This window comes from Choristoneura fumiferana, chromosome 27 (assembly GCF_025370935.1).
Source record: "Choristoneura fumiferana chromosome 27, NRCan_CFum_1, whole genome shotgun sequence".
NCBI classification, from domain to species: domain Eukaryota; kingdom Metazoa; phylum Arthropoda; class Insecta; order Lepidoptera; family Tortricidae; genus Choristoneura; species Choristoneura fumiferana.
The window spans coordinates 8,760,656-8,774,723 of NC_133498.1; the positions used below are offsets into that span (position 1 = coordinate 8,760,656).

The 14,068-nt window shown below is 38.0% G+C and overlaps 3 protein-coding genes across 4 annotated transcripts in view; 1 reads left to right on the plus strand and 2 right to left on the minus strand.

Annotated features, from left to right (window-relative positions):
- LOC141443296 (uncharacterized) overlaps window positions 1-14,068 on the minus strand; it is a 465,577-nt gene that overhangs the window by 223,436 nt on the left and 228,073 nt on the right. The gene's annotated exons all lie outside the window — the stretch shown is intronic.
- Window positions 2,617-10,106, plus strand: LOC141443299 (aldo-keto reductase AKR2E4-like; the record flags this gene model as incomplete). The annotated part of the gene is given in 7 exon segments (XM_074108533.1): window positions 2,617-2,687; window positions 4,046-4,145; window positions 7,044-7,154; window positions 7,502-7,672; window positions 8,586-8,774; window positions 9,188-9,296; window positions 9,901-10,106. Coding segments are annotated over 7 exon segments (888 nt in total), but the record flags the coding sequence as incomplete, so codon positions are not given.
- The window catches only part of LOC141443304 (peritrophin-1-like), a 21,410-nt gene continuing 18,363 nt past the window's right edge, over window positions 11,022-14,068 (minus strand). The window contains exon 6 of the mRNA XM_074108541.1: window positions 11,022-12,064. Within this exon, the coding sequence (XP_073964642.1) occupies window positions 11,893-12,064 (172 nt within the window). The 3' untranslated portion in view covers window positions 11,022-11,892. The remainder of the gene's footprint in view (window positions 12,065-14,068) is intronic.

Here is a 14,068-nt window from a genome sequence, read left to right on the forward strand (position 1 = left end):
AAATACGTCTCGATCGCGTTCGCGTTAAAATCTCAATTTGTATGGAACACGAACAGCGCCTCTAGCGAACGTTTGCGATGTTCGTGTTTCGATACAAATTGAGATTTTAACGCGAACGCGATCGAGACGTATTTTGTAACCTTAAACTTACACTAAGGGCACAGCGCCCCTACTAATAATTTACGCCGTCGCTATCGAGTACGGTCACTGTAAACTCATGGTAGTGGTACCGATGGTAATATTCGAGCTAAAATGAAAAAGTCAGTATAGAATACGGCACCAAGCCCTTTCCCGCGCAGTGTTCTAAGCGGACTCTTTCATGTAAAGGTACATACCACATACCGTATCATGCCATGACCGTAATTAGTAGGGCCCGGAATGACAGATTGTAGGGAGAGAGCACCGCTTTCTATCGATGTTATCGACAAATCGATAGTTTTTTTTAAATTTATGTTGTAACTTTAATACATAATTGTAAATATATTTTTGCTTGGAATATTATTATTATAAAATACTTTATATTGGCTATGGTAAGAGCTGACTTAATACAAAATAGTATTTTCTATTTTATTCTATCAAAGGGTAGGAAACAAGCTACCTAACGTTAAGTGGTCTCAGAGGGATCTTTTGTCAAGTTATAAAGTATAAAGGTATCCGTAATTATAGTGATATCAATGAAGCAATTCATTTCATCATTGACCGCTGAAAAAAGTACGTATCATCGGAAAGTTTGAGATTTTATTTCTTCTTCTTCTTCTCTCTTAAAATATGGCTTTTCTATCCTAATTAATATGACAATTTCGCCAGTGTCAAGGTAAACTCTCTTTGAGAGTGACGTTGTACGGTAATTGTAGTTTTTGCAACTTGATAGTAAAATTCCAGAAACCACGTGAAAACCACTTACGCATTAAAAAATGTTAGACACGAGAGCAATATAGGATTTTGGGATCACTATTCACTGTTAAGGTTAATATAATCGCCGCATAAAACACTATCAAAATTATACTTCTAAGAAACAGAAATAGCAAAATTAGATATTGTCTACATCCGCCATCTTTGAATGCTACAAATCGTCATTAACAAAAAACTATAGATTTGTCGATAGCATCGATGAAAACCGGTGCTCTCTCCCTACAATCTGTCAATAGCCGCACGCAAAATTCCGGGCCCTACTAATTAGAAACGTGTTAGGGAAGCAATGTCAAGCGCATACAATGACACGCGACGCGACGTCGACGGTTGGTTAGGAAAGGTGCTAGTGGGCATTGTCTCGTAGTACTTTTCCATACAAAGAATATACAGGGTGGCCCATTTATATCGGTCAGTATGGTAAAGTCTAAAACTATACGACATACGAAAATTTCTTCTTAGGAACCATGACATCGATTTTAATAACAAGAAAAACTGCATTCATGCATTTAAAAAAAACCTGTACTCAGCTCGGGAATCAAACCCGGTTGTTTTGAAAAAAAAACTTCGAACTAGGTACTTAAATAAATTAAAGTATGTGAAAACAATGCATTTTATTAATTTTAGACATAATGTTTCATGGACACATTTACTTCTTAAGACGTACACAATCGATATCTAAATAGAAATAGTGTAAGGTTTTTTTTTCAAAGGTTTCAAAGGTTTTTTTTAAATGCATGATTGCAGTTTTTCTTGTTATTAAAATCGATGTCATGTTCCTAAGAAGAAATTTTCGTATGTCCTATAGTTTCAGACTTTCCCATACTGATCGATATAAATGGGCCATCCTGTATACTGACTGACTGAGCGGCAACAAATCTGGCCCTCAAGTGTATGCAGTAATGAGTTTGAGTTTGTGAGTAATGGGTAATGTACATTATTGTAGAGGCCGGGAAGTAGGGTTTTTTTTTTTATTCGACTGGATGGCAAACGAGCAAGTGGGTCACCTGATGGTAAGAGATTACCACCGCCCATAGACACCTGCAACACCAGGAGGATTGCAGATGCGTTGCCAACCTAGAGGCCTAAGATGGGATACCTCAAATGCCAGTAATTTCACCGGCTGTCTTACTCTCCACGCCGAAACACAACAATGTAAGCACTGCTATTTCACGGCAGGATTAGCGAGCAAGATGGTGGTAGCAATCCGGGCGGACCTTGCACAAGGTTCTACCACCTGCAAAAACCGAGCGCTTGGTTGCCGGCCAAGCAGATATAGACCACATATCTCAGCTTGTTTGTTTTCTTATTTAGTCACTTAAGCAGCGACACTAGCGACATCTATGTTGTAGCCCTCATCGAGAAACTTTCAACACTCCATTGGAATTTACCGCTACCGATTGTTTGTTTTCTTAGTTAGTCGCTAAATAAGAAAACGAACAAGCTGAGATATGTGGTGCATAGGAGAAATTTGAGTCTGTACTGTACTCCTGTTCAGTGGTGGTGTAGAGGTATAGCACGCAGTACGGAATGCTGAGGACCTGGGTTCGATTCCCAGCGCTGGTCTCTTTTTCTGGCTTTTCTGTGCATCTATGTTTCAGTTTGTATTTTCGATAATTGTGTTTTCGCAGTAGCTACAAAGTAGGTAATCTAAAGTTTTCATGTTTAGTTTTACCAGTGTAAGATTACAAAAGTTTTTTTTTTTAGAATGGACAAAAAGAGGCGAAAGAACTGGAGGTGGAAAACGCCGTGTCTTGGGCTCTCAATGCTGGTTACAGGTACTAGGATTCCATAGTCACTCTTATCTCACTAACAACTGTAATATAAAAATACCACGCACAGGACTTATCACGCTAACAAAAACGAGTAATATTTACCTCAGTAGTGGCCGTGGTCACGAGTAGACTGAAGTGTGGGGTGTCAAGTCTGCCTAGCAGCGCGAGTCCTTCGAACTACCCGCACTTGATCACAAATAGTACCTACCGGCACTCGTATCACAAACTACTTGGTAATTTTTAGGGTTCCGGAGCCAAAATGGCAAAAACGGAACCCTTATAGTTTTGCCATGTCTCTGTCTGTCTGTCTGTCTGTCTGTCCGTCTGTCCGTCCGCGGCTTTGCTCAGGGACTATCAATGCTAGAAAGCTGTAATTTTGCACGGATATATAAGTAAACAATGCCGACAAAATGAAAAAAACAAACAAATTAAAAATAAAAAAAATTTTTTTTAGGGTATCTCCCATAGACGTGAAGTGGGGGTGTTTCTTTTTTTTTCTCATCCAACCCAATAGTGTGTAGGTCGTATGTCGCGTGTATCTTTGGATAGGTCTTTTAAAACCATTAGGGGTTAGCTAAGACGATTTTTCGATTCAGTGATCTGTTTGCGAAATATTCAACTTAAAAGTGCAAATTTTTATCAAAATCGAGCCCCCCCTTCTAAAATCTAAAGCGGTGGTAAAGTTCAGGATGGTAGTAAGTATATCAAACTTTCAAGGAAAACTATAACGGCTAAGTTTGCTTGAGAATTATTAGTAGTTTATGAGTAAATAGCAGCCTAAGGTATAAAAATAAATATACCTAAACTTGAAAGATTCCTTGAAAGAACACGAAATCCTTAGATAAATATTACTTAATTTTTCGTAATGGCTACGGAAACCTATAATTATACAGATATACCTAGCACATGTTTTATATATCGTATTCTGTCATATACGTTCGTATTATCTTGTTTTCTCAATAGCTTCGATAAACTTCAGTAAGCCAGTTGATAAAGTATGATAAATACGAACTTTTCCGACAAAATACGACGGAAAAACATTACCCATAAGTACCTAGATGAATTGGGTTTTATTTTTGTATGTTTTGTTGGCACCATTTTCCTGCTTTTTGTATCTACGTGTATCTCGACGTTTGTCAATTGTAATGTGTTACTTGTTGTGGAATACCTACAACCACACACCTACACACTACACCCTACCTACATACCTACATACCTACTTTTTTAAACGGTTAGGTTTTTTTTACTTCCAATGATCCTTAGCAGCAATTACCTCAAAAATAAAAAATGATGCATACAGAACAGATATTGAGTAAATCTTTTTCTACTTACTAAATCGAATTGAAATACCTACATTTCAGGATGATAGATACTGCTTCAGCGTACAAGAATGAAGAGCAAGTCGGAAAAGGAGTCCGTATGTCACTGATTCCGAGGGAAGATGTATTTTTAGTTACTAAGGTATGTAATGGTAATCCTACTAATACGAAGAAAAGTAGGTTAAATTAGGTTAAACTTCGACCCTTGCGCAAAAGAAACTGTTACCAGAAAAGAAGGTTAGGTTTAAGTTAGGTTAGCCGCGTACCTTACACAAAAGGAACTGCTACCAGAAAAGTAGGTTAGGATAGCTACGTCCCTTGCGCAAAATGAACTGCTACCAGAAAAGTACTATATAGTAGTATTCTGACATTTTCCATTTTTATTTCATTATTATTTTTCATTGTTAATTCTGACGTTTCGACTTTTCTTTCATATATTTATTGTTATTAATACTATACATTCATAAAATTACACATGCACTACTATTGCTGTGCCATTGCTGTGCCCTTACCTACAACGTGAAATGCAATAAGGTAAAGGTACACTATTCCGGGATAGTACATTATGCCGTGATATTTTGGTTTTTGTCGTAAAATAAGGAAACAATCAGTAAAATCATAACTTAATGCAATACTTCATTAACTATAGCTTAAATACAACCGAAAAACACGATTTTTGAATATATGTAATATCTTTTAAAGCCGTGAGGTACTTTCAAACGCGTCCGTCGCAACCCCGCAGTAGTTCGGTACGGGCGTGTTGTCAGTGAGCGTAACGTGGCAGCGGAACTTCGTAAGGATTTGCTGTGATACTGGTAAGTTTATTTATACAAAACTTGTATCATTGTTGTTTTATAGTTATTAATAGACGTATTTATCACTTTTCAAGTTAACTGAAAGCATATTTAAAGTAAAATACTCGCTCCCGTAATTATGTACACCAATCTGACGCGATGTACCTAATTGCGTGAGTATCACGGAATAAGGGAAAGTCAGTCCGAAATGTTTTAATCTTTTGTTTCTATCTAGGATTAAATTTATTCATATGTTTGATGTGAATAAGTTAAGTAAGGACTGCAGATTCTTGTGACGTAATTACGGTACATTTTTTTTTAATTTGAGTGTTATAATTGAGAACGAAATGTATACTCGTTAAGTCATACGTACGAAATATGGAGTATGGCATCGATATTAAATTTGTTTTATTTTATAAAATCAGAGCACAAAGGTTATTTATTTCGATTTTATGAGTATAATTGTTATATTATCTTCCAATCTATTAAAAAAAATCTTGTTTTTTATTTATTATAACCATTTTTTTGGACCCCCGTAATTATGTACACGACTTTTGTACTAATGTCCCTTATTCCGGTATTATGAAAAAAATAAAAATAAAACTATGGGGGGGGTCCATTCTGTTTTTAGGCTTCCTTAGTCAACTAGAAACCCTTATCCACCATGTCCGTTTGTCCGTCCGTCCACGGTTTAGCTCAGTGATCATTAGTACTTGAAAGCTGAAATTTGCATGGGTATAATACATATATAAATATAATATAATACATATAATAATATATTGTTACCTTTTTCAGGTAAAAAATGGCCTCATTCAATATATACGCCGAAATACTTCAAAAGTCGTTAAGATGTAAATGATGGGACAGTGACTATCATACTTTAATATGATTATCAAACAAAATCTAATTTTGTTTTTGTTCTAGAAGTTTTTTATTATTTGATATATTCAAATTATTAAGTTGAATCAATAAATTAACTAAGCATGTTTTTCATTTTGTCATTTTAATTTAGATTACCTAAGTAGAGTATAATAAATTTCCCCCTCCAATTCCAATTCCTCCAATTCACGCAATACAATTTTTTTTATTACGTGATTATAATCATCATTTAAAAAAAGTATTTTAAGTCAACTATCTTGATAGATGCTTGAACAATGTGAACTTTAAAGATAGCACGGAATTACGTACAACGACTCCCGGAATTAAGTCCAGAGCCAAATTTTATCACGGAATAAGGGACAAACGAAGGGTTTAGCGAAATAACGTTTATTTCTATAAATTAAAAGCTACGAAGTAAAATAATATCCTACATCCATCTTAAAAGACATATCCCTAAAATAAAATAGTTACTACATCTAGAATCTTCGTATTTTTTTTTAAATCCGCAGTGAAAGTAGGAAACGCCTTAATATACCGTAATAAGGTACATTTACCTTAAAATTTGAATTGAATTGAATTGAAGTAGGTTAGGTTAGGTTAACTACGACCCTTGCACAAAAGGAACTGCTACCAGTATAGTAGGTTAGGTTAGCTACGACCCTTGCACAAAAGGAACTGCTACCAGAAAAGTAGGTTAGTTTAGCTACGACTCTTGCACAAAAGGAATGCTACCAGAAAAGTAGGTTAGGTTAACTGCGACCCTTGCATAAAAGGAATTACTACCAGAAAAGTAGGTTAGGTTAACTGCGGCCCTTGCATAAAAGGAATTACTACCAGAAAAGTAGGTTAGGTTAGCTACGACCCTTGCACAAAAGGAATGCTACCAGAAAAGTAGGTTAGGTTAGCTACGACCCTTGTATAAAAGGAACTGCTACCAGAAAAGTAAGTTAGGTTATAACTGAGATCCTCACTGTCTTAATGTTGTGAAACGCTAGATCGTACTTCGCACGTACGATACCTCGGACATATGACATGTCGCACAGCCGTGTATCGCCTAATCGCATGTCGCACAAATGACGAAGAGCAAAATTAGAACTTCTTATCTTGCCGTCCCGCTGACGCTTATATTATTTAATACGAGAGTGAGAGGGACGGGTACGATACGAACTTCGATTTTCGCGTCCGACCAGTCGCATTCCAATACCTACTTGTAATCGCGTAAAATTTGCTAAATTGAATAGCTTAAAAGCTGCTGTATTCGCCCTTTCAGTTTTGGCGTTAGTTTTCAGATTTCCTGTAACTAAAGTAGGTACAACACTAAATTATAATTCTGTTTTATAATTTTTAATACCAAATTTTCTTTTCAGCTGGGTACAAATGAAAAGGAGGACGTGGTTGGATCACTAAAGAAGTCTCTGGAGCGTCTCAATATGTCCTATGTGGACTTGTATTTGATTCACAACCCCATATCTTTTACGGTAAAAAGAAAATTATTTTTCAGGAGAGCCGTTAAAAGAAACTTGTTACTTAAGCATAACATACTAACTATCATACCATACATACCTACTATTATTTATAGGATTTTCCGTAGGAATTTAGTAAATAATTTCGGTTGCGTTTTTAACGCGCGCGTGACACCTAGGTACCTACTCATTCTTATTCTATTCAGAGCGGGGGCTGCTCGAAGGATAACAAAATTTGATATAACTGTTATAATTTATTATGTTATGCCAAATCTGTTATGCGAATTCATATTAGGGCAATTAATGTTATGCGAAGTAAGGGGCACCCACTATTGCCATTGTAACCAACCAATATGTTCCAGCCCGATCACAGCAAATATCTAGTAATAGATTACCTGGACACCTGGAAGCAGATGGAGGAAGCTTGGAAATTAGGACTGGCCAAGTCCATTGGCATCTCCAACTTCAATATCAGCCAGATGGAGAGGTTGCTGGAGCACTGCGAGGTCAAGCCCGCTGTCTTACAAGTCGAGGTTGGTATAAATACCTTCAAAGTCAAAGTCAAAGTCAAAATATCTTTATTCAATTTAGGCTAAAACAAGCACTTATGAATGTCAAAAAAAAACTACCACTGGTTCGGAAAAACCTCTGTTGAGAAGAATACGGCAAGAAACTCAACGAGCTATATTTTCTATTTATATCCCTTGCCTATTCTTTTTATATTATCTTAAATTTCTTTCGAGCCATAGGTAATAATTATACACTGTAAATTCTGACTGTTAGTCTCATATCCTTTCTCATACTATAGACACACAGGAAGACAGTGTACGTAGTGAACCATACTTATACTCATTCATGTAATCAGCCAAATATGTGGTCTACCACCCTAAAGTTGATAATCGTTTGCATGTCAGACGTGTCTGTCAACTTGAAAGTTCGACTTTAGCAACATATTCATTTGATAGGAACTGTTTGAAAATCGATCATCATTCATGTCATGTCATGACCCACTCATAACCCACCCACAGCCTTATCCTCTTATCATATTATATTCATCCTCATTCTCAACCACATCTTTATCCTCATACGCATATTCATACCCGTACTCATTCTCATTCTCATCCTTATCCATATCCTCATTGTCATCATCCCTTCTCAACCTTACCTTTTATTACTTGCACTCACACACAGATGACACAGACACGAGTATACTCGTTATTTACTTCACCATTTTTTTTAATTTCTTGCCGGATTCTTCTCGACAGAGGTTTTTCCAAACCGGTAGTAGAGCTTTCATAAGTACCTACTAAACCTACTTGTATATTCTAAATCACATAAAAATATTTTCACTTTGACTTTGACTAGTTATACGCATAATCATCCTCATATTCATACTCATCGTCATACTTATATCCATATTCATATTTATTCTCATATGTGTTCCAGGTGAACCTCAACCTCGCCCAACCCCGTCTCGTCCAGTTCTGCCAGCAGCACAGCATCACTGTCATGGCGTATTCACCGTTCGGATCGCTCTTCGAATCCGGCCCGGCCCCACAAGCCTCGGACCCCACTTTGAAAGCCCTGGCGCAGAAGTACGAGAAGACTGTGGCGCAAATTGTACTGAGATACTTGGTAATATCATAATTTCCCACAATGCTTTATGTCAGACGTCCACTGTTAACTTGAGGCCTCCCCTTTAAAGTGGCAATGGGTAGGTAATATAGCACGGAGAAGATGGCCTTAGGGACTGAAAAGTTCTCGAATGGAGACCGAACGGCAAGTGCAGCGTAGGACGTCCACCAACGAGACAGACGGTCAAGGAGGATAAGCAAATATAGATAGGTCTGTAAGGTATTTATTTTATGGCCAAGTTGCCCGAAATAAATGAATTTATTATTATTATTATAAAGCTGCGCGTTCACGGTGGATGCAGGCCACTTTCAACCGAAGCAACTGGAGGTTTATAGGGGAGACCTTATGTTCCAGTGAACGTCTTATTACAGTTGATATGATGACGAGACTGCTCAACAATATAACTTTTGCAGGTGCAACTCGGTGTAGCGCCTATCCCCAAGTCGGTGAACAAGCCAAGGATAGAACAGAACATCGATATATTCGACTTCTCCCTCTCGCCGGAGGAGATGCAAACTTTAAGTGAGTAGTTACAATAAACAACGCTTGTTATGGCATGATACGGTGTAATAATGTAGACCTTGCCTAAAACACATGGAATTCCAATCGTATCACCACTTCTTTCTGTCACGCGGTAGAAGTCGAGGGTAGAAAGAGATGACGAATGCAAAGAACGTCAGCGCGTTTGACAATACAGCTTCAGGTCCCTATTAAAAGTCTCTACACATTACACCGTACCATACCATGACTGTAACAGGAACGTTGTCAGACGAAGTGTCAAACGCATACTTAGGTAGGTAAGTGACACGCGATGGCGATGGTTGGTTACCGAAACCTGCAGTGGGCATAGTCCCAAACAGTACAATACAATACAATGGCTTGTACTTACACCAGAAAACAGGTAAAAGAGAAAATAACAAGGTTAGCAATAGGCGGCCATATCGCTTAAGAGCGATCTCTTCCAGGCAAGCTTTTTTACAGAAAGAAGCAAGGACTACTTTACAGAATACTTTTCGATACAAAGAATATATTTTTGCCAGACATGTTGCTGTTACGGTCATAGTATGATACGGTGTAATGGGCAGAGACCTTAAAAGTTTTCATTTCTCTTTCTTTTCATTCGCAGGTCTCTTCAATATAAACTACCGGAAGGTCTGGCCAAGCTTCTGGCAGGACCATCCCTACTACCCGTTTGAGCACAAAGATGTCCCTGATCAGAACCCTTTCAAGGGCAGCTCTGGAAAGAACCCTTCCAGTGACTAGTGGTTTAACCATTGACACCATTGCCAACGCTTCTGTCGTGCGTTGCGTTATTTTTTTACAATTATTGATAGTGAAGGTTATAAAGGACCTTGTTTCGTAAATAAAATTATATTATTACGAAATAAATCAGTGTTTTCTTATATTTTTATTTGGAATGGAATGTCATTTTTATCTATTATACTAGCTTTTGCCCGCGGCTCCGCCCGCGTGGTATCCGGTTATCGCGCGCTGTTCCCTCGGAACTGTGCATTATCCGGGATAAAAAGTAGCCTATGTCACTCTCGGCCCATAAACTATCTCTATGCCAAAAATCACGTTGATCCGTCGCTCCGTTACGGCGTGAAAGACGGACAAACACAAACACACTTTCGCATTTATAATATTAGTATGGATAATCAGATATTTTAATTGTATGCTGAACCACCAGTTTAGTAGTTTAGGCGTTGGTACCCGAAGGGCTAAGTGTACTGGGATGTCAGGCACGCTGACGGTAACCTACGCTAGCTGACGCGGTTCACACGGCGCGGGTGGACGCCTGTTGAACAACAGTATGAGCAGCTCAAACTGCGCTCATCGCGGTTAACGGATTGTACCCGCAGGGCTACTATGAAACTTGAATCTCGAAGTTTGTATCGTGCGGTCCCTCTGACACTTGTACTATTTCATACAAGCGCTAGAGGAACGGTACGATACGAACTTCGAGTTTCGAGTTTCGTAGTAGCCCTGCAGCACCCGCGAAGTGCACCCGCGCCAGCTAGCTAGCGTAGACCCTAAATAAATAATAATTCTATGAAATTACCAAAGATTATTAATTTCAAGTTGCAATTTTGTAAAAAATTACATATTTTTACCACTTGAGAAGTATTTTCACTTAAAATTCACTTGTATGAGTATTTAAGGTTTTGTTTTGTTCCTTTTATGACAAGAAAATGAAAAATCCATCGTTTCATATGTACTTATTTTATTTTGAACAATAAGGGGCAATCAACAAAACTGTAGTTTTTATGCAAATTTTATTACAAAAAAAAATATACAAAAGTGAAGCCAGCACTATATCTTGCTTATTACTAAAATAACATCGTCATAATATAAATATTTAGCAAAAATGCGTAATTCATCAGATAAACTGAATATAATAACAAATTTAGGCAAATAATTCGTAAGCGATATCACATTTTTTTTTATTTTGATTTTTCGAAAACTGTTACTAGCTAACTATATACGAAAATTGTAGCTCCTATGGATTTATTATGACCATTCCCCCAGTTAAATATAATACTATATGATCACACAAATCCACCAGTATCTAGTTAGAGATTGCTCCTAATGTGTTGTATAGCGCTCAAGCCAGACGGCACCAGGAAACATTTTACAAAACCTTTACAATCTATTACTTTTTCCGAGCATGCTTACTCGATAATCATAAAAATCGTTTGCATTGTCCCAACCCTATAACAATCAAGTGACAGCTGTCACCGTACCCAAACAGTTTGAAAATAATACTGTAGTTTACAAAGTCTGTTATAAGTTTCGAGTTAAATTACGTAGCACAGACTAAAAAATGATCGCAAAGAAATTGTAATAGCGCATATATTCATAACCAAAGAAAGAAGCGACATGCTATAACATCGCAGTGCTGCCAGCAGTACTACTTAATTATTATATCACCAAAAGTCATTTTGTAATCGCAATAGTAGTGCACAAAATTAAACAATTACCTAACTAATCATTAATTAATTCTTTCTGGATAGACCAAGGTAACGGTGACCATACAGCCATTGAAAAAAAACTACATACTGAAATTTCATGTCTATGTTTTGTCTATGGTCTCGGCTCGAGCGCATACACGGGTGGATTACTTGTACTCGATGAATTCGCCGCCGAGCTCGTTCGGCTGGTTGTCCACGCATTTGCTGTTCGCTTCGAAGTCGCATTGCTGCGTGCGTTCGTTGAAGTAAAGCCCGTCAGAACAGAACGCTGCTTGCGGGATGCCATTGTCGCAGCGCCAATACCTCTGGCAGTCTCCTCTGTGAAAATAATGGAATGTTAACAAAGGTATTTTGTTTGTTTGCTTTAAACCAGAGGTTCTCAATTTTTTTTCGCGTAGACCGCTTTTAAATTTTTACTGTTTTTCGGTAGACCACTGCTGCTACATTACTACTATATATTTCCTAAAATCCCCGTTGTTTTTCACGCCGTTTGGTCTGCGTTTGGACGTTTCTGGTTTGAGTGCGGAGAAGAGCAATTAAATAAGGGTCGATAAATAGATAGAGCATAACACCTTTTACCTTATTATGGAACATGATATAACTTTCGGGATTTGTTAGAAAACCTAACTAACTTAGGAAAGTTTAAAACCCCTGACATTGTCATTTCAAAGTTCAAAGTTTCAAAAACGGCTGAACTGATTATAATGAAACATAATTAAGAACCACTGCATTGTATTGCGTACCTACTACAATTTGAATCGAGAGTTGATCGAGAGAGAAGTGGATACGTGACAGTTATCACGTCAACAAGTGCGACGTTTTGAATAAAAGCAAAATAATTATCTTTGTAGTGATACATTGAATGATAATTTATTTTAGGAAGTCGTATTTTTTTAACTAAACATAACACGAAAGTGTTAAGGCCTTTATATACATCCATATAGTAAATCCTCCATTATGCGTTCAAAACCATAGAATGACCAGCATTACGACATTGTATTCTATTATGAACACGGCTATATCGTAATGGGCATTACGATACAAAAATCTGTATCGTAATGAGATTTCATAAATCATTAGGTACAGCACCGGGGCGCGCCGCGACGCGCGCACGACGAGGGCAGCGCAGAGGGGCTACTACCAAACTCGAAAATCAAGTTCGTATCGCACCGTCCCTTTCACTCGCGTATTAAAAGACATAAGCGTCAGCGGGACGGCAAGATACGAAGTTCAACTTTTGCATTTCATAGTATAGGGCCAGCAGGGCTACTAAGAAACTCGAAGTTCGTGTAGTGCGGTCCCTCTGACACTTAAACTATTTAATACGAGAGCGAGAGGGACGGTACGATACGAACTTCGATTTTCCAATTTCGGAGTAGGCCCTCAGGTCGTCGGGCGCACAGCGGGCGCAGCTCGTGGGGCAGACATACCTAGTTCTCGTTAATGCAGGTCATTCTCAATGTTATGAACATAATGATAGAGGTTTTAATATATTATGGATGTAGATAAAATATTGTATGCAACTGTACGGTAATTTAATTAGGCCTTAAAATACTCATGTGACAACACTCGTGTTTTAAGGACCCCATTCGATACAGTGCATAAAAACTATTCTAACTGCCCTTAACTTTTCTGTTACAACATATTTTTTATACAGTGATACTTAAGTTACTGAAACAAACTTCAACAAAATGATGATGAGCCGAAAATTAACCTCCGAAACGTATGTAGGTACCTACTAAAATAAATGTAGATAATATGATAATTATTTTTTCGCTTCGCCAAGCCGCGATGTTGCGGGCATTATTTTATTAAACATTAATGGAATATTTTGAACCGAGCTTGTCTTAGCCTAATTTACTTTAATATGATCGTTAAGAAATTTTACATATAAATAAAAAATAAAAAAAATTATAAAATTAACCTAAAACGGGCTTCTCATCCAAAGGCAGCGCAGCGCGGGGCATTGTGCCATAAGACGCTAGCGGCGTTTGCCTCGTTGCACTGCAAGGCTCAGTCTTTTGGGCGAAAAAAAGCCTGCTCTTGGTCGCTGATATGCCGATTAGTTTTTCGACACTTCGTTCATAAATTTTTGTGTCGGACGACCAAGGCCCAAAGTTTCGACCGCAAGTGCCGCAAAAAAGTAGTTGTCCTTAGAAGCCATATTTTGCGCACTTGACGGTTTGGCATCGTCTGCAGCTGTCCCTGGTTTCCGCGCAGACCGTTGGACGTGGGACGGGGCTAACGTATCCACGCATGTAACATCCCACGCCAACGGCTAGCCCAGACGCCACGGCACCAACGTACAACCGTCGGCCTCTT